The sequence below is a fragment of the Stegastes partitus genome, unplaced genomic scaffold, assembly GCF_000690725.1.
Source record: "Stegastes partitus isolate 25-593 unplaced genomic scaffold, Stegastes_partitus-1.0.2 Scaffold1129, whole genome shotgun sequence".
Lineage (NCBI taxonomy): Eukaryota > Metazoa > Chordata > Actinopteri > Pomacentridae > Stegastes > Stegastes partitus.
Window position 1 is genome coordinate 107559 of NW_007578860.1, and position 20830 is coordinate 128388.

General features: G+C 41.0%; 1 protein-coding gene across 1 annotated transcript in view; it reads right to left on the reverse strand.

Annotated features, from left to right (window-relative positions):
* grip1 (glutamate receptor interacting protein 1) overlaps window positions 1-16061 on the reverse strand; it is a 31723-nt gene extending 15662 nt beyond the window's left edge. The window contains exons 1-11 of the mRNA XM_008296447.1: window positions 16007-16061; window positions 8756-8836; window positions 6424-6559; window positions 5785-5930; window positions 4357-4440; window positions 4206-4281; window positions 3980-4125; window positions 2936-3083; window positions 2598-2767; window positions 989-1126; window positions 753-902 (exon numbers count right to left, since the gene is read on the reverse strand). Coding sequence (XP_008294669.1) covers window positions 753-902; window positions 989-1126; window positions 2598-2767; window positions 2936-3083; window positions 3980-4125; window positions 4206-4281; window positions 4357-4440; window positions 5785-5930; window positions 6424-6559; window positions 8756-8836; window positions 16007-16061 — 1330 coding nt within the window. The remainder of the gene's footprint in view (window positions 1-752; window positions 903-988; window positions 1127-2597; window positions 2768-2935; window positions 3084-3979; window positions 4126-4205; window positions 4282-4356; window positions 4441-5784; window positions 5931-6423; window positions 6560-8755; window positions 8837-16006) is intronic.
* Between the last annotated feature and the right edge of the window lie 4769 nt (window positions 16062-20830).

Genomic DNA, 20830 nt, shown 5'->3' on the forward strand with positions numbered 1-20830 from the left:
AAAAAAAAAAAAAAAAAACACAAATAACAAAAAACGTAAAAACACGAACAAACAACAGCAATGCACAGAAACACACAAGGACACAAAAAGATAACAAAAAATATTAAAAGAATTCACAAAAACACATAAAGACACAAAAATGCACAATAAAGATTCAAACACACACAAAAGCTAAACAGTAATACACCCAAAAACATGAAAACAAACACAAAACAACTTAAAAAAAACATAAAAACAGACACTGAAAGGCACAAAAATGCAAAGGAAAACAAAATCGTACCCACAAAACACATTAACACGCAAAAAAACATGAAACAAATACACACAAAAGACTGAAAAATGCACAAAAATGCATAAAAAAACTGTAAAAACACTAAACAACAACACAAAAACAGACAAGACACAAAAAACAATCAACAAAAAAATACTGCGAGGATTCACAAAAGCACAAAAAGACACAAAAACGCAAAACATAAAAAAATAAAATGCACCCCAAAACACAAAAATGAACAAAAACGCAAAAACCAAAAGTGAAACACGTACAAAAACCCACACAAACACAAAAACACAGTGTACGCTCACGAAAACACAATTAATGTATTTCTGCAGAGTATTGATGCCATGACTACCTATGAACATGTATGTTTAAATATATACCACTACTACTACTATTAGTACTACTACTACTACTATTAGTACTACTACTACTCCTCATAACAACAATAACAGTAGTAGAACCGTGAAACCCTCACAGGAGCTCTTGAAGTCCTTCTTCTTGGCCTTCCTCCTCATCAGCGTCCCCCGAGGACTCGTGGGATACATGTTCCGGGGCAGCGTGCTCATGTTGAGCGAGGACAGGCTGTAGGCCGACATGGACCCGGGCGAGAACGAGTGGCTCAGCGCTGCAGACAGACAACAGCGTCAGAACATCCTGCCTTCAAAATAAAACGCCAGACAGACATACAGAGAGAGAGAGGGCGGGACGTACGAGGGTTGTTTGTATGGCGGTTGTGCGATCTGGCGCCTGATTGGTCGGGGTGGTACGTGTTGTAGTGGTAGGGGGGGAGGATGGGGGCGGAGCCTCCGGTCTCCCAGGGGAGGGGGCGGGGACTACGCTGCACCTTGACTGCACACACACACACACAGGGACACACAAACAGAGGAGGTGTTCAGGTTAGGACAGGAGGGTCAGAGGTCAGAGGTCAGGACGTGCTTCTGTGTCCACATGGAGGAGCCTCAGGCGGCCATTTTGGCTCTATCAGGACGGTTTCACCCTCCGAACAAAACAACAAACAAAAAAAAAAAGCTGAATTGACACTGTAAAAAACACCAGAATCCCATCTTTCTGACGGTCCTTGAACTGCTCGTCTGTGATGTTCGGTTTTTATCAGGAAAAGCTTCAAAATCACTTTATTCTACGTTTCGTTTGAAAATTCTCCAAAAATAAACGGTTTGTGGGAACCAGATTCTGCGAAAAACAAAAAATTCTGCACTCGCTAACACAGCTGAGGAGCCACAACTGACTCAGATCTGACCGACAGTCATGTGACTAAAACTCTTAGAGTGTTCACCTGAACTGCAGCTAGTGTTTCCACAGAGCAAAAAGACAAGCATGGTAACTCGTTGAACCTGTAAATATTAAAATATCTACAGCAGGTAGAGTCCAACATTTGTCCTGTTTTGGAACTGTGCAAATGTTGGATATTTTTCTGTTGTTTTTTTTTTTTCAAATTTTGTAAAATAATTAAATAATGAGAGAAATTCAACTCCACAAAGACGCAGGACTTACTGTGGCCGAGAAAAATGAGACAACAGTGAAAAAAAATGAGAAAATAGTAAAAAAAAAAAAAAAAGCAAAAAACTGGAGTTCAGAGGGTTAAATCGTACGTTTATTCCAACTAGCTTCATTTTCCAGCTGTTGTGCCAGATGTGCATTATTATCTGAGGCTTCTACATGTTCATATGTGAGCAGGATAAAAGATTACTTATTCATGCAATCTTTTATATACGTTAATAATTCATTTCCGTCTTTGTTTTTAAACTGCTCTTCTGCCACATGCATGGAATCCTTGTTTATATTTTCCGTGTGAAGCTGCAAACACAAGAAACATTACAGATGCCACTAAAACTGGGTAACATGGAAAAGTTCAGGGTAGAAAAGAACATTTTATTATTTATTCACACAAATACGAAAGACAAAATGAAAGAAATAAAGCATTTCTGTGTTCAGAGACTCTGCTGCTGCAGTAAAACACTGAGATCAGCTGCTGGGTCTTTATTTATAGTATGTTGTGGTGCGTTCAAGGACCACTAGGTTTCATGTGTTCTGTGTTTATACCGTGCTGCGGTGTATTCAAGGTCCATTAGGTTTGGCATGTATATGCTCAATCTGTGTTGTGGTGCATTCAGGGTCCATTAAGTTTGATGTTCATGTGTTTAAACCATGCAGTGGTGCATTCAGGACCACTTGAGTGTGTTTTATGTGTGCATATACTGTGCTGTGGTGCATTCAGGGCTTCTCCAGTGTGCTACATATATATGTTTATATTGTGTTGTGGTGTGTTCAGGGCCTCTCCAGTGTGTTATATGTGTTTTACCGTGCTGTGGTGCGTTCAGGGCCGGTCGGGCCTGGTGCTGAGGCAGGATCTCCATGCGGACGGTCTGACAGGAGGCGGAGAGCAGCTGAGTGGCTTCAGCCAGAGAACAAAACTCCATCGACTTCCCGTCGACAGACAGAATGTGATCTCCTGCGTGAAGAGCGCCGCACCTACACAACAACACAACAACACAACAACACAACAACACCCACAAAGACACAAAAACATAAACAAGAAGATCAGAGACTCCTGAGAAATACAACAAAATAAACCTTAGAATATGTAAACATAAATACTAAATCTAACAGAAGCGGACCCAGAGGCTGCGGGTCTCGTACCTGTCGGCTATGCTGGCCGGTTTGACCTTGTCGATGATGATGACCTGCTTGCTGCAGAACATGGAGGTGGAGAGAGCCACGCCCAGACTGGAGCCTGTCGCCTTGGCAACCTCCACCAGCAACGGCCCCGACGCCGTGGCAACAGAGTCTGAGGGGCAGGAAACAGGCTTTTTTACAACCAAGGGTTTAAACGGAGTCCCACAGGGTTCCATCCTGGGTCCTCCTTAAGTTCATCTCAACGCAACGTTCAGTCAGATCGTTTTATTATTAACAATCACAATGTTTCAAATCCTGAATATGCAGATGACACTCAGTTGTACTTAATACTTTCTAATCATGAATTTCATCCTATTTTTTTTACGTATTTAACATTTAGAACTCCATAAGGGGAAACATGAAATTGTTTTTGGTTCTACAAAAACAAGTAAAACATTGCTGCCTTGTTGGGTTGATTGTTTATATTTTGGGGTTCTTTGGCCTTAATTTAACTCTTAAAAGGTAAGTTATCACCAAACTAACAACATGTATCAGCCAGAAACTGTAAAAACTCAAGGAATTGTTGTATTTTAACATTTTCAGACTGTATTTGAACTTCTTGTTTGTAACGTGTCATTAAAACCGTAAAACTAGTCTTATTCAAGTATTTGAAACCTAAAAAACCTAAAAATTCTGCAGTGCACAAAGCAGAGAAGTAGGGAAACGAATTAAAAATGTAAATAGTAAAACATCTTTTGTATGGGAAGCCTACATTTTTTCAGAGCTGGTAACTCTTGTAGACACTTAGGAAAATGTTGTACATGTTAATCCCAGGTGCTTTCAATTTTTATGAACTGAATAATCAATCAAAACCTACTTTTTACGATTTTTTTATGATTTGTTTGATTCTAACTGCGTCATTCTGACACATCTCTGAGTTCTTTCTGCTTCTTCACGGTTATTCTGATCCTACAGAGCTGTAGGACTTTATGCTGCAGTGAAAAATGAGCCACAGTGAAGGAAAACATGAAAGTAGAGAGTCAGTAAAACCACTACCATTGAACTGACCCATGACGGAGACGTCGTACTCGATCAGCAGCGTCGCTTCCTGCCCGCACTGCTTCAGGATGCTCATGGCCTCGGACAGCGTGCTGCCGTGGAGACGAATCCCGTCGATGCTTAGCAACCGATCGCCCGGCTTCACGGTGCCTTCCCTGCAGAGAGAGAAGACTTCAGTTTCTATGGAAGCTCCCGAGGGTCAAAAAGCTGCCAGGCGGGTCGGGAGGTCACGTACCGGTCGGCCGGACCGCCGGGCCGGATGGTCGTTATGACAATGGGCCGAGACTTGTTCCGGTCTTCGTGGGCTCCGCCTGCAAACACGACGTCACGCATTTGAAACATCTTTATTGACATCTGACACACGGACAGACAGAGCGACTGCTCACCTCTGATGACGAAGCCGAAGCTGTTTCCTTCTTTGTGAAGCGTCACCTCCACGTTCTTGAACATGACGCCTGAACCCTGGACGGCTGCAACATCAACAACAACAACAACAACAACAAGTGTTTATAGGATTCATGGAACACTCACATCTAAATATCTACTTATTGGACTTATTTCAGACCTGCCACAGCGTCATAAAGGCAAAAAAGACTAAATAAACCACACAAAATGAAAAGAAACCTGTCCACACATCTCATATTTGACCATTTCCTGTTTAGAAACCACAACAACACCTTCACTGTTCATCTCTTTTTGGGATATTTTGTTAAACATAGAAACACATACGTCCATATGACTGACTGTGGATGATTATACGAATAACTACACTAAAAATAACACCTGAACACACCTAAACATGCCTTTGCTTTAGTTGAATATGGATAAATAAATCAATAATTCTATACATATCTGGAAAGAAATGCACATCTAGATGACACATCACACTGCTGAGGGCTGAACCACGAAGGAAGTTCAACATATCCGGGCTTTGTTTGAGTTAGCTGGATAAACAAAACCCAAAACCTCAGTCAGAGACGATCGGTATCACTCAGTGCTTCTTTATCAACCAGATTTTCTTTATTAAGCTCCAATAAAATTCAGTGTTTGAGGCATCGTGTGATTCTTCTGCACAAAATGGACCAATCGTGTGTCGCATACTGAACTCAACACGTTGTTTTAATTGAGAATATAAAGAATATAAAACATTTATTACGGTAAAAGGCTGGTAGAAAACTGTTAATAGTTTTCATTTAAACGTCAACATTTAGGTCCGACAGTGTCCCATAATGAAGGAGACGTAGGAAGAACGTTAGTTTTTGGCCAAATCAAAGTGAAATTAACATTATTGATTCTATTTTGTCTGTGGTAAATACCAATAATCAATCAGTTTATGGAAGAATCGGTGCACTATCATTGGTTTTTAATCTGTAGAAATGTAAAATATGTTCACATCCAGTGGAATTTGCAGAATTCTCACATATGGTGGAATTTTTTGTTTATTTTTATATTCTCTGTTGCTGCTGTAATGCTGCAAATTTCTCTACATTCATATAAATAAAGGCTCATTTTGTTACATCTTAGTCTAAGTTCTATCAGCTGCAGTGTCAAACGTTCTTGGCAGCAAGTCAGGAACAAGAATAAAAACACTATGATGCGTTTCTGCTGAATGGTTTGTGGATAAAACCTCTGAACCTTGACGAGAACCTCCTCCAGAGCAGGCTAGCTGCGCAGCATCAGTTACCATGGAGATCTAGCAGGTTAAAAAAGGTCCTGGAAGCTCAACTTTTAGGCTCGACACACCTGCGAACTCACTGATCTCACTTTGTAATGCAGCCCTCGGCTTTACTCTCGGCGCTACCGACGGGACTTACAGACGGGCGGCAGCTCGTACTCGACCTCCAGGACGACTCGCTCGCCGACGTTCTTCAGCAGACTGATGATCTCATCGTGTCTGAACTTGGCCAGGTTGATGCCGTTGACGGAGCGGATGTAGTCGCCCACGTTCAGCTGGTCGCTCCTGAGCAAACAGACAGAACCTCCGCTCAGTTCGGCTTTAATATTTGATGCCGCATCTCTGTTTAATTCAAAACTTGTTATAAACTCCTCTGTTGGGTCCTGTAGGGACGTTAATGATTAATCGATTAATTACTGGAAGTAATTTAACCCATTGAAACATATTAAGCCATTAAACAGAAGAAAAAGCAGCTTGTACAGACCAGTATACACCCCGACATACAGTCAACACCTTTTTACTGTTTGCTTTTTTTTACAGATTCTAGTTATTATTTTCATTTTTTTTGCAGTGTAAGATTTGCTGCTTTCAGCTACGACATCTGACACCAGCCAACAATCTCTCTAAATATCAACATCTAAAAACCTTTTCAGCCAGTTTCAGTAAACAGCAAAAAAGAGCTACATCAGTCGATCCAAAGAGCTTCGGTTCAGTTCTTTCCAACAGAAACCAGACTTTAAATCGTACTAAACACTAATAAGACTGGAGAAAGTGTTACCTGGCAGCGATGCCTCCTTGTCGCAGGTTTGAAACCCGAGGCTTCCCATCTTTGTCGATTCCACCCGACACCGTCAGTCCGAGCGTCGTCCCCTCCTTCTTCATCAGCTCCACCACCGAACAGCCCCGAAACTCATCTACAACCAGGACGTCTGATTAGAAATCACTTTTACTGCCGTCCTGCGCTTCAATTTATTCCCCTTCCTCCGTCTCTGCAGCCTGATTTCATCGTTTCTAATCTCCTTTTCCCAGCGCAGAGAAATAAAATAATAATCCGGACAAAGAGAGGAGTGAAGTCATCCTCTATTCTGTCGTCCATTTATATTTTATCAAATGCCTGAAATATTAAACAGCTGGAGAGATGGATGGAGAGAGAGGGAGATATTTCAGTTTAGGCCAGCTACTGTGTGAAGTGACCAGTCCTCAGGTGATAAAACAGAACGCAGCGTTTCATAAATGTGCTGTATTTTAATATTAATCCAGAAGAGCGTCACCCTCTTCCATTCAGACACGATTAAGACATCTGATCTTCGGCATTGACCATCATTGTCTTCTCCTCCTCCCTCGTCTTCCTCCTCCAAAGAGGCTTTATAAAAAGCAGCAGTGTCCTTTTCAACTTTTCCAGCACACCAGCGCTGACTCACAGCGGGAAACAGAAAAACCTCCAAATCTTCGATTCTGATAAAACGTCACATGAACCAGTTTCCTGCAGCGACGAGGGAGAAACTTCTGAAAGCATCGCTCCACAGAACGCCGGTTAGAGGAGCTCAAGTACAACAAAGTTTCTCTCAAAAGATCAGAGTTGTGTCAAAGCTGCACAGTTTACTCTCAGCCTGAGATCTGCTCGGATTCTGAACTTCCGACGAAGCGTTTAGAAGCTCTACCAGTTTCTTTATGTGGCTCTGGAACTCCACCAGTTCATCTACTAGCTGATTCCAAAGCTCCACCAGTTCTCCTAACTAGTTCTGGAGCTCTAACTAAACCTCTGACTGGTTTCAAAGCTCTTGCAGTTCAAAACTCTGCTCGTTTCTGAAACTGGTTAAGAAGCTCAACAAGTTCCTTTACATTAATCTGACTGTCTTCTACCTCTGTTAACTGGTTCTGAAGTTCAGTTAGTTCCTTTACCTGGTTCATACCTGTACCAGTTGCTCTTACCAACGTTAAACCCTTACTGTTTTCTCTAAATGGTTCAAGAGCCTCACCAGCTCATTTACATGGTTCAGAAGCTCTACCAGTTCTTAACAAAGGTCTAGAAGCTCAACCAGTCCCTACAACCAGTTCAAAGGCTCTTCCAGTTTCTCACAGTGGTTCAGAAGATCTACCCATCACTTATGTTTGTTCAGGGGAAATGAGTAGATCCAGCCAGTAAATTAAACTGGTTAAAGAGCTCCCCGTGTTCCTCTTACTGGTTTAGAAGATCCACCTGATCCTCACAGTGGTTCAGAAGCTCTACCAGGTCCAGTAGGACTCTGTATCCGTTTGCTGCAATCGGTTCTAAAGCAGTTCCTGGACATGAGGTTTCACCGGATCCTCTAACCTCCCATAACTTCTACCAGTTCTTCCAACTGGATCCAAAGCTCAACTGGTTTGTCTTCGCTGGCTCACTAACATCACCAGATCCTCTGTTTCATTAAGTAGCTCTGAAACTGCATTGGTTTTCTTCACTGGTTTACACCTTTCAAACTGGTTATCCACCTTGGTTAATTCGTTGCGAGTTACCCTCTCTGGTCCTGAACATCTAAAAATCGTTTAGTTCAGTTGGTTCATGTACCTGGTTCTTAAGTTGTGACTTTTACTCTAACAGGTTTCAAAGCTCTACCAAACTCTCTAACTAGTTGAGACGCTTTAACTTGTCTGGACATCTACTTATTTAGGACGAAGTACAACTCCTCTAACCCACCAGTAACTATAACTGGTTTAAAAACGCTACCACTTCTACGCACTGGTCTGATGCTCTGCTAGTTCACTGGGTGCAAAGTTTTACCCGTTTCTCTAAGGTTTGCCAACACCTACACAAACAGTGGGCTCAGAGGTTCTCCATCACAGCTTTAGCTCCCTTTCATCTTTTAAACCCGACTGTGTTTGCAGATCATGGGTGTGATTTCCTCACAGCGTTCCTGATTGCACCATTCAGACAGAAATCACAAGTAGGCCACCAGCTCCAGGTGGAAGCAAACAAACTGCGACGGCAAGCATCTTCCTGCAGGTCACAGGACGGAAGACATCAGCTGTATGTGTGCTCTACTTTCAGCCGTTACCTTCATCGCTTTGTTCTTTATCTCTGGCGGTGAAAACCACAAAGAAACAGACTGTCGTGGTGATGAACGTGTTACCTGGTATACTCTGCCTCCTGATGGCCAGCGCTCCATCTGGAGGTCGCGACCCGGCAGAGTGTTTCGTGTACGGCCCCTCATCTGCAACACAAAGAGACACAAAAACAAATTACTAAGCAGAGTGACAAACATGCACTGGTTTAGAGGTTTTATCAGGTTCCACCAGTTCCTTTCACTGGTTCTAAAGTTCTACCACGTCCCCCTTCAAGACCCACCAGCTCACTTAACTCACATTGAATGTCTGCAAGGTTCTCTACCAATTCTTCCACAGACAGGTTCCATACTGCTACTACTCCCTCTGACTGGTCTACCAGTATCCATAACGGTCTCCAAGACCTCAGCACTTTCTTTGAGTTGGTTAGAAACATCAACAGTTCCCAGAAACAGTTTCTTTCTCCACTCCAAGAGGTAATTAGCTCTGAGGCTCCGTTACTTTATATATCTGGTCCCAGACCTTTATTTGCTCTGGTTTCCAACAGCAACCTGCTCCGTAGCTGGATCCAAAGCTCTCCATCTAACAGGTTCTGGAGCCCGACCAGTTCCTTGAAATGGTTTAACAGCGTTCTTTGACCAGTTCTTTTAGCATCACCTGAATGGGTCACCTGCTCGTTTACTACCAGGTTATATAACTGGTTCCATCAGCTCCTCAAACTGGCACCAAACCACGACCTTTAAGTGGTTCTGAAGCTCAACCAGTTTCACTAACTGGTTCCTATAACTGTGCCAGAAAACTCTTACAGCGCTTACTGGTTCTCAGCTCCACAAGATCCTTTAAATTTTGAGGCTTTCCACCATTTCTCTTACTGGTTTCCAAAACTCTGCCAGTTCCAATTCATAACCCTAACCTCTACCAGTTCATCTAACTGGTTCTCTAGCTCAACCAGTTCCTTTCATTGGTATAGCTATTCTGGCAGTGCCCCTAAAAGATTCAACACATTGCCAGTTCCTTTACTGGTTTTGAAGCTCTCACAGTTCCTTGCACTGGTTCTGAAGCTTGACTAGTTTCTCTACAAACTCATCTAACTGGTTCTAGAGTTACTTTAACTGGTATAGCTATTCTAACAATGCCCCTGTCCGAATCTAAATATTGACCAGTTTCTTGAGATGGTTCTTCACTTCCACCAGTTCCTCTAACTGGTTCCAAAGCCCTGCCAGTTCCAATAAACAGTTTCAAACATTTACCAGCTCATACAACTGGTTCTGATGTTCCACAAATTACTCTAACTGGGTCCAACGTTCTGAACGGATCAGACAATTTAACGGGTTCTGTGGCTACTGGGGTTCTCGTACTGGCTCTAAACATTGTCCATGAACTCAGACAGAAACCAATTCCCATAATGCATCAGTACTCACCATCATCATCAGACAGTGCAGAACTTCCACCACAAAAATACATGTCAAGCTAAAAAGCTAGCCCGTTAGCATCCTCCACTTCAGGCCATGCTACCTACTAGCAGCTAACAGAGCTGTGAAGGAGCTGCCTTGTTTCTCAAAACCACTTAAATGTGTTCTTTGCTGTGTGAAGCAGCTGCTGAGAAGTCTGACAAGTCAGCCTCATGAATAAAGAAACCGCTGCCAAAGAGGTGACCTCATCGGCGCAGCGACCAATCCCTGTGGAGAACGAGGTGGTGGTCTCTCTACGTCTGGACCAATCTCTGCAGTCCTGTGGGAAGCCCCCGGTGATGTCATCACATGGATGAGACTTTCATTTTTCTTTTTTTAACGAGAGCAGAGGCGGAGCTAAAGCATGATGTCATATAGCTGAGTCTGCAGATGTCTGATGAGTGTTTCAATCAGATGATTGAGCACTTTGTGGTTTAAGTAAAACCTCAACAGGTACATGTGCAACTTGGGACTTTTTGCTTATTTTTTTACACTGTTGGTTTATTTTTTCCAACAACATAAAGTCCTACACGTCTACCTGGAGCAGATCCATGGCTAGAAGCAGAAGAAACTCAGAAACGTCTTATGTGTAGTACGACTTAGTTAGAATGCCATCGAAAGTAAACCAAATCAGAAGTATTTACAAAAATCCAAGAAGTGCTACTAACACTGGACAAATAGTGGCTCCCGTCTTATAGATATTCAACGTTTTAGATTGTAATTAGTCTCCACATTTGTCTGAATAAACTGTGGCTGTAGTCTTTGCTGTCCACCTCTACGTTCTGATTCAGGCTCAAACATGTGGATCAAGGTGATAATTTACCGTTTGCATTAAAAAAACAGAGAAATTATGTGACTACAAAGGTCCAGAGTTTGCTTTCAGAACATCCACCCCAGCATGAGGATCCGGTGCTGCTCACAGGAAAAGGCTTCCGTAAAACCTGCCAATCAGAAGGCTGGGGGCTTTTAGGGAGGAGGGCGTGTCTTAAAGAGACAGGAGCTAGTGTCACCTGTTCTCAGGCAGAAACTCGACTCAGCGGCAGCATAACAGGGAGTCAGAGATAAATAAGGGTTTTATTCAAGCATGAGTCATGCAAATCGACTCTGATGGAGTCCCAGAATAAGAACATTCAGCCAGAAATGAGCTTATTAGGTCTCATTTAATCAAATTCTAATCCAGCATCCAGTTATTGAATCTGAACCTTCCTCCTGAAGAGGGAGTTTGGTGCTGAAGGTTCATTTGGAAAGACACTCACTGGTTCTGACTGCTGAAATGTCATATTAAATACTGAAATTGATTTTTGCATAAAGCCAGAAATGTGGATTTGACCACTTTCGCTGCATATTGATAAGACTCCCTCTCCCTGGTTGTTGCTGCGTTGGTCCTTTTTCTGCTTGCGGTTTGTTTTATTTCTCTTAACTGTAGCGTTTTTCCATTTCGGTCGTGTGTTTGGTTCGACTTTATTCCGTCCTAATTTATTCTAATCTGCTCCGGATCTGTTCTGTTTGGCTGAGCTGGGAAGCACAATGAGACTCTGAAAACAGACACACAGCTGCGTTTCCACCACTTCAGAGGACATCGCATTGACTTGCGCTCTTTTCTCGGGGATCTGCCAACTCATAGCGACTGCTTTTCAAAGCCCAACCTCGAACTCGACCTTAAATCGAATCTTCACGCTAAAATTTGAAGATTCATCGAAGTGACGCTTGCTTTGCGTCCCCAGAAGGACGAGGAGTCTCCACAGTGTGACTGTGCGAACACACTGAGGTCCCCATAATATAAGCAAAGCCAGCGCGCACACACACACAGACCATAGCTAAGTGAAGATGAAAGCCGAGCCTCCTCCTCCTCCTCCAGATGTAGGACAGCAGCATCTCTGCCTCTCTGCCTCCATCGACAATACAATCTGTATGTACACACACACACATATATATATATATATACTGTAGAATACTACACGCTTCACATGGCCGTTATATAACCTATATGTTATTTTAGAGCATGTTATTGAGCTGTGATTGTCTAAACGAGGTCACACGCCATCCACCAACCACCTGTAGACCACCGCTTCAGCCCAAGCAGCGCTGCCCGCAGGCAAGAAAAGTAACGGCGGGAACGTAAACGGAAAAACGACAAAAATAATAAAAGTCACCTGGATTCAACAGTAGTACATACAGTAGTTGTAAAAATGGTGGTAGTAGAAAAAGGTCACCTACAAGCTATGACAATAACAACAGCAAAAAGACTATAATAATAATAACAATAATAATAATAATAATAAAACATGCCACCCAGAGACAAAAGCAGGAACAACAGTAAAAGGACAATAAATGTTAAAATGTCAATAATAACACTGGGTTACAAAACAATACTTTGTTGAAGGTGTCTAGGATTGACGTCTGCTTTTCTGCATCAGGTCGGGTTTTTATGCCAACTCAATGTAAAAAAAATCGATTTTGCCACTAAATCGATCACATTTTTGACATTAGCGATTGATTTATTTGAGTATTTCTTATATGAAATGGGGTTTTAGAGGAAAAATTTCATTTTCTAATCCTCTTCACAAGCGAAATGATCCACAAGTTGATGAGCGTAAACATTTGTAAAGGTAAATACCAGTAAACTGCATGTGGCGACAAATCAAAACGTTGACCTCCTTGAGCAAAACCAATGTGATACTTGGATTCAGTGCATTGCAATTGTCCAAAATCAGCTCAGAAATCTTTGACACCAAAATGGGTGTAGACCAGTGTAATAATAATAATAATAATAATAATAATAATAATAATAATAATAATAATAACAACAAACGCCACCTACAGGTAAGAAAAGTAAGAACAGAAATGTAAAAATGACAAAGATAAAGGCCATCTGTAGGCAATATAAGTAAATGTACTAATAAAAATGTTAAAAATCTGGTCGTGTGATAAAATCTTCATGTGGAGTCGAGCTCATAGTTTTATTTTTTCAGAGAACACACTTCCACTTCCATTTACAATCACTCTGACAAAATGTCCCAAAGTTAACATTTGATGTTTCACAGCTGAAAAGTGTTTTTACTTGTATATTTAATATCCACCGAGACTCGGCGTGACACAGCGATGTTCCATTTTTAATTCTCATATTTATAGAGCTCCTCCAGACACGTTCAAAGATATATGAAAACACTCGGCGGCGGCGATATAACAGAGAAAGCCTCCGACGCTTCGGACACAGCAGAGCAGCAGTAACTTTCTTTGCTTTTACAGTTATCTCCACTATCTAACTTTAAATGGCAAAGTAGGAAGACGTCTTCCAGCTTCAAATGGCGCACAACTAACTCATTAGAGTTATTCTCGGTCCTGATCCGGGGAGTCGTGCTGGAGGATTTCCGTTCTTACAGCTTAATTGGCTTCCAGTGGAGACTCAACATATTCAAGTGTTCACTGTTATTTCTGTAATTAAGAGGAATCGAGAAGGTGGGCGGACAACGGCGTCAGGCTGGGCTCTCTGTAGATTTTAGTCAAAGACGACTCAAGACTCTCGTGTAACTCTGGAACAATCAAAAGACAAGCGCCGGCTGATGAATGACCGTCTTCTAAAACCCATTTCTGCATCGCGTGGACGTCTTCACATTCATGACAAGTTGCCCGTTTCAGATCATTTAAACGCAGCTCTTTATAAAGCTACGAATATATGAATGAATTCAGGAGTTTAATTCACATGTTAAACTCGAGAACGCCGTCATCCGAACCTCCACTGATGTTTGTTTGAACTCTTCTTAAACTATTTAAGACTAAAACTGACGATAAATCGATTCGTTGCCATTAAATGTGTTGACAACTATGTGAAAATTCGTATTTTTTTCCCTCCGCTATCACAATTAACTGAATATTTTTGGGTTGTCGACAAAAACAGACATTTGATATCTTGTACTTTGTGAAACATGGAAACCAGAAACCAAACAAGAAATCCAGAAAATAACTGACATTAATCTAAAATGAAACTACATCAGTAGCAGCCCTGTTTCAGTCGACGGTTTGAATTAGACGCTTCAGTTATTTGTAGCTAAGTGTTAGTAAAATGTTTTTACCACTTACTTTCAGTTTCTTTCATTATGTACAGCATCGATTACTTTAAGCTAACTACATCAACAGTTTTCCTACAACGTTTAGCTAATTAACCAATAATTATCCACCACTCTGACCTATTTTAACCATTCTCCCATGTTTAGCTTCTTGCTGCCATTTAACTGCTAACCTTTCCTTGTAGCCAATAAACTACTGTGTTTAACCATTTGTCCGTCATTTTTTAATTAGCAGTTTTAACCATTCATCCATTTTTAGCTTTAACCATAACTTAATATCCATTCAGTCATTTATCTGATATGTTTAGCCCCTGCTGCTAATGGTTATACTTCAACAGCTACTCATTACTTTCAGCTGTCCATTTCAACTATTTTTTCTGAATTGTCTATTATTTTTCAGTTCATTTGACCTGTTTTAATCACATTTATCCACATTAGCCATTCATCCAACACCTTCAGCTGTATTCACTATTTACCTGCTATCCATTACCTTAGCTAACAGTGTGAAATGTTTTTAACCATTTCAAACAGTTTGAACCTTGTAACAACCAGTTAGCTGTTCTACTGTAAAATCTACTCAAACAATTTACCCAATACCTTTAGCTGCTGCTGCTAACGGTCCTCTTTTAATTCCAGTTATTTACTTCTATCGAACAATTTCCACAATTTTAACCATTTGTCCATGATCTCTTAAATTCAACATTACCTTCTTTACCAACACGTTAACCATTTATCCAATACTTTAAACCAATGCTTCACCTGAACCATTTCCACAGTTTTCAGTCAATCGTCCATTCCTTTTAATGCATTTCATCTTTTGAACCATTACTTTAATATCCACTTGAACATTTTATCCAGTGCTTTTAGCTGCTGCTGCTACTTTCCACCATGATTTCAACATTTCAACCATTTCTCCATGACTTTTCAATTCAATGTTCCCTTCTTTACCAACACTTTAGCCATTTATCCAACACTTTTAGCCACTGCTGCTACGTGTCTCCATTCACCTGCTGCTGATTACCTCTAGCCAACCATTTCCACTGTTTTTAACCAATCGCCCTTTACGTTTCAGTTCATTTTACCACTACTTTAATATCCACTCGAACAATTTATCCAATACCTTTAGCTGCTGCTGCTACTTTCCACCATGATTTCAACATTTCAACCATTGTAACCATGATTTTCCAGTTCAATATTCCCTTCTTTACCAACACTTGAGCCATTTATCCAACACTTCCGTCTGTCCCCTTCATCGTTAGCAACCTGCTAGCACTTTCCTGCCCTGTCAGTGTCACATCAGCCGAGCTTCACTACTTTGAACCGGTCTTCTCGTCTCGTCTCTGCGCGATAGAGACACGAGATTACAGGTAAATCCAACATCAAAACTGAAAGCAAACACCTGAAGCTTCGCGACTTTTCGGGGAGGGTTTTCAGAAAACCACAACCCCGTCTGTCTGCCCTGCTTCCTCTCCCGTCCATCCTGTTAATACACACCATGAATATTGCATTCATGGAGATAAGAACTGATGCTTTCTCTCTCTCTCTCCCTCTCTGAGCTCTCGGCTACTCTGAAGGTCTCTCGCCCCACGACGACCTGCAGCCATCGACTGAATGAATCCATCACAGGATCATTTACAAACGGCGGCTTCGCTCACAAACAACCAGCTCGCTCTCTTTTCAATGTCAGCAGTTTGCGGCGGATGACGCTCGACCACACATGCATGTTCTGAAGCACATCACACGTCCACTCTCTCTCTCTCTCTCTCTCTCTTCCTCCCAGTGCATCCCTATGTCGCTCTACCTTTGTTCACCCTGCGCAGGATCTGGCAGCGACATTTAAACGACACGGCGATCATGGTGAAGCCGAGCCGAGCGTCGCCTCCCCCCCCGGCGCCATGCAGATGCAACCGCCGGGAAAAAAACAAACAAAAAAAAACTCTACACCTCCCCGCTGCTGCTCCTCCTCCTCCTCCTCCTCCTCTTCCTCTTCCTCCTCTTCCTCGTCACCTCTGCCGGCGACCGAATGACGAACGACCTCCTCAGACGGAATCCGGCGGCGATGCTCGGCAGCCGAGCGACAGAGGAGGGAGGAGGCAGCGGGGGGAGGAGGAAGAGGAAGAGGAGGAGGCAGCGCTGCAGATGTGAAGCTCCTCCATTAAAACCAGGCAGAGCGGGGGAGGAGGGGGGGAGGCAGAGTCTGCGCAGATGGGAGGCTGAAGAGGATGATGATGGGAGGAGGAGGAGGAGGAGGGGTGATGCTGATGGAGCGAGGAGGAGGAGGAGTGTTTGTGCAGCTGGATGGACGGATGAAGGATGCAAAGAGAAAGATAAACGCAACAGATAGAGAGGTGAAGGGATGAAGGAGAGGAGGTTAAGGAAGGGAAGGAGGAGGAGGGTTCAGAAAGGAAGGAAGGAAGGAAGGAGGAGAAAAGGAATCAATGGAGGGAAAAGAAGGAACGAAAAGGACCAGGAAGAAAACGGAGAGAATAAACTAAGTGGAAGAAGGAGAGAGAAGGAACGAATGAAGGACTGAAGGAAGTGAAACTGAAAGTGAAAACGAAAACAATGAAGGAAATAAAAGAGGAGAGGAGAGTAGGAAGAAAGGATAGAAAGAAAAATGAAGGGAACACAGATGAAGAAAAGGAATAGTTAAAGCAAAGGAAATGTGAAAGAAAAGGAGGAGAAGACTGATGAAGTGAAGGAAATAAGAGGATTAGGAGGATGGAAAGAAGAAACTAGGTGGAAGGGGGAAGGAAGCTGGGAAGGAAAGGAGAGAAAAAAGGAATAAAAAAAAGGAAGGATGGAAAGAAAAAAATGGAACACGAATGAAGAGAAGGAATGAATGTAGGACTGAAGGAAGTGAAAATGAAAGTGAAAATGAAAATAATGTAAGGAAAAGTGGATAGAAGAAATGAAAGTAAAGAAGGAATGAAGTAGAAGAAAAGAGGAGCGAGAGAAAAGGATGGAAAGTAAAGTGAAAGGAACACAGACGAAGAAAAGGAATCAACAGAGTTAAAGCAAAGGAGGGAAGGAAGGAAACATGAAAGAAAAGAAGGAGAAGACCGATGAGAACATGGAAATAAGGAATTAAGTGGAAGGAAGGAGGAAGCTGGGAAGGAGAGGAAAGGAATAAAAAATGTAGCAAGAGAAGGAGTGATTGTAGGATTTAAGGAAGGAAAGGAGAGAAGATGAAGGAACTTAATGGAAGGAAAGAAATATAAAGAGAAGGAAGAGGATGAACGATGAGGTGAGAAGAAACTGAAAGAAAGACAGACGAGGCAGAAAGAGAAGAAAGAAACAAAACGGATGGAAAGGAAAGGAAAGGAGACGAGGATGGAGAGAAGGAAAGATGAAAATAAGTGAAAGTGAAAGTAACAAAATAAAAGCATGAAGGAAGTATGGCCAGTAATCTATTACTACGAGAGAATACAGACTATTATTCCTCCTACATTTCCCATGATGCACGGCGGCAGGTTTTCTTCCTTCTCAGACATGAAGATGCAGAACTGCTGCTTCATGAAGCCTCAGAGTGACTCATTCACACATTTATTATTACATATTTATGTTTACATTATATATAGACGCTGCGTTTGACTGTGAACACTGAAGCGTGAACAACACGTTGAAGGCTATAGACAGATAAATAAATATATGTGATGTTATTCATGCAGCGTCTGACACGTGAAGCTGTTTGTTTGAGACTCTATTAATCTGGTTAATCCGTCTGTTGGCTCTAATCTAGCGTCCGTCGTTACTGAACATCAGCAGCTTGTTATGTCTGCTGCTGTCTGTCCACCAAAATCTGAGCTTCTTCCTGCACACGGGATGTTTTTTTCACTATATTTCTAAAGTTTAACATAATTAGTGACAATTAAACTGAAAAACAGAGTTTGTCCCAGTAAGCGCTGATTAAAACTTTCATTCATAAAACACAGAATTATGCAAAACACCTCATTTAACAAACATATTTATGTGTTTTTCAGTTAATTGTCACGAATTATATCTAAAAACAAATTTAAACTTGACTTTAACACGTTCATCTCTTAAACAAAAAGGAAATCTTTGTGAAATTACAATAAATTTGCACATGTTCTGCCTTTTATGTCATAAAAATGTCACTTTTCTTTAAAAAAAAAAAAAAATTTTAAGGTGATTCATATTTTGTAATTAACATGGATTTGCTATTTCACAGATTTTTTTGTTGATTTTGAGAATAAAAAAAAGGAAAAGAAAAATAAATGAATATATAACGTTTTGTTTCGTCTGATGATATTGAGTTTACTGTCATCAAGAAGCAAAAGACGTGAGAAAATATCCACATTTAAGCAGCTGCAGTCTGAGCGATTAGTGTTTTATTAAAGTCAAAAATAAAAAGCAGTTGTTATGGAGTCGTTGTGGCTCAAGCAGACACCAATTACAAAAATAATTAAAATTAAAATTAAAAATAACTTGAAAAAACAATTTAAAAAAATCAAACAAATAATAAAAATACATAAAATTAAAATAAAAAATAAAAATAAATATTTCTTTTTTAAAATTAAAAAAACAAAACAAATATCATTTCTGTTATTTTATTTATCTGTCTTTATATTTCTACTTTTATCAGCCTTTTCTTTTATTGATTTATTTTAGTAGTTTGGCGCTCTCACTGCTCCATCCAGAAAAAACTATTAATTATATGAAAACGTGCTTGTGTGATAATACTGGTGGAGCTCTGGAGTGTGTTTTGTGAGTAACACTAAAAAGTATGATTGTAGTATTTTAGAACCGTTTTCTAGAAAGTTTAAGAAATAAAATAATAATGATTTAAAAATATATGTGAAGAAATGTCAGAGAGATTATAAATAATAACTGTGAGTGTTTTGTATGAGTGTCAAAAAGAAAACATATTATCATCATCAGGTGTTTATGTGACGAACATCTATTATTATTATTTATGATATTTATTTACCTATGTTTACATATTTAAGGCTGCAACACCATCATCTCCTGATTTTTTTGGCCTCAAACATCCAGAACAGCTCAGGTTCTGGTTTATTTCTCTTTATTAAAAACGTGTGAGACTGTTTTTGTTTTTCTTTTTTTTTGGCACCAATAAGAGAGAAGAGTCGTGTTCTGCGCCCTGTGATTGGCCGACGGCGGAGGGGGCGTGGCCTGCGGCAGGTAGTGAAGTGGTCATACATGTGGGTCAGTGTTCCAGCAGCAGCTTACAGCGGATTACTGCATTAACGGCATTAACGTCATGTTACAGTAACGGCAGGAGATGCAGGTCAGAGCTGCCTCCCCTCCCCCGACGCCGCTCACCGCCCTCAGTCGGGTTATATAAGGGAGGTTCTGTTAGTGTCCGTGGTTCTGGTCTGATCTGTGCCGCCTCCTGCTGGACGCACCGCTGCTCTGCTGCATTCTGAGCCTGTACCGCCCCCTGCTGGTCAAACCACAGCAGCACAACGGCCCAGAGTGCTGCACAGTTACTCTTCATCTATTATATTATATTATATTATATTATATTATATTATATTATACTATGTTATAGTATATGAACATACACAATGAAACTAAACTAAAACAAAGCTAATAGATCTGTTTGGTTTTCATGTGTATTTTTGTCCGGTTAAAAACTTTAATTTAACTCTGAATTATTCATCTTAATAACTCTGTGATAATATTTATAATATTCACGCTATTTAGGTTAAGTTGTGTGATCAATACCACTGTAGGATCTCAGCTTTAATATGTGTTACACTCCGGTAAAGTTGTGTTTTTGTCATTTTTGTGTGGTTTTAATCCCTAACATATAAATTACGGAGGCGACATCACATTATAAATAACACTCCACTGTCTTAACCCAGATATTTAAACTTTCGTGGCGTCATTCTTTTCAAATCATCTTTGTTGTATTATCAGACTGCACGTTGACACGTGTTCTGTGTGGTGTTACACTGCATGTGTGGGATCTGATTTATCTGTTTGAATTGTTTCATATTTGTCTAATTTCACATTTGTTTTATTGTGAAGACAAAATATTAATAATAAAGAACGCAAGAAACCAACAGCAGCTATTAAAATAAAATAAAAACAACAACAAAGTAAAACACAGAGAAACTAAAACCAGATATAAGAACCAGACGAACCAGAACCAGGCTAAAAAAAACAAAAAACAAAAAGGACCAGATCAACTAGAACCCATGAAATCAGAACTCGAGTAAAACAATGAGAGCAAGACCAAAAAACCCAGAACCAACACGACCATCTAAACCCAGAAGGAACCAGCCCAAGAACTAGAGGAACCAGAACCAACTAGAGAAAAACAAAAACCTGATCCTGGACTGTGACATCGGAAAGAGACCAAAGATCCAAAACAACAAGAACCAGCCCAAAGAACAACAAACATCATGACTAGAACCACTGAGATTTGTAGTAAAGTAGGGATCAAACAGGAACAGCAGGACGCACCAGAACCAGAACCAGCTAAAAACAACAGAGCAATCAGACCAAAGGTCCACAGAACCGTCTGTCTGTGGTTCATGTTGTGGTTCATGTTTGGGTTTTCCGGGTCAGAACGTCGCTCCCTGAACACATCGTTGGACTCTGATGAACATTCTGCCCGTTCTGAGCAGAACCTCGG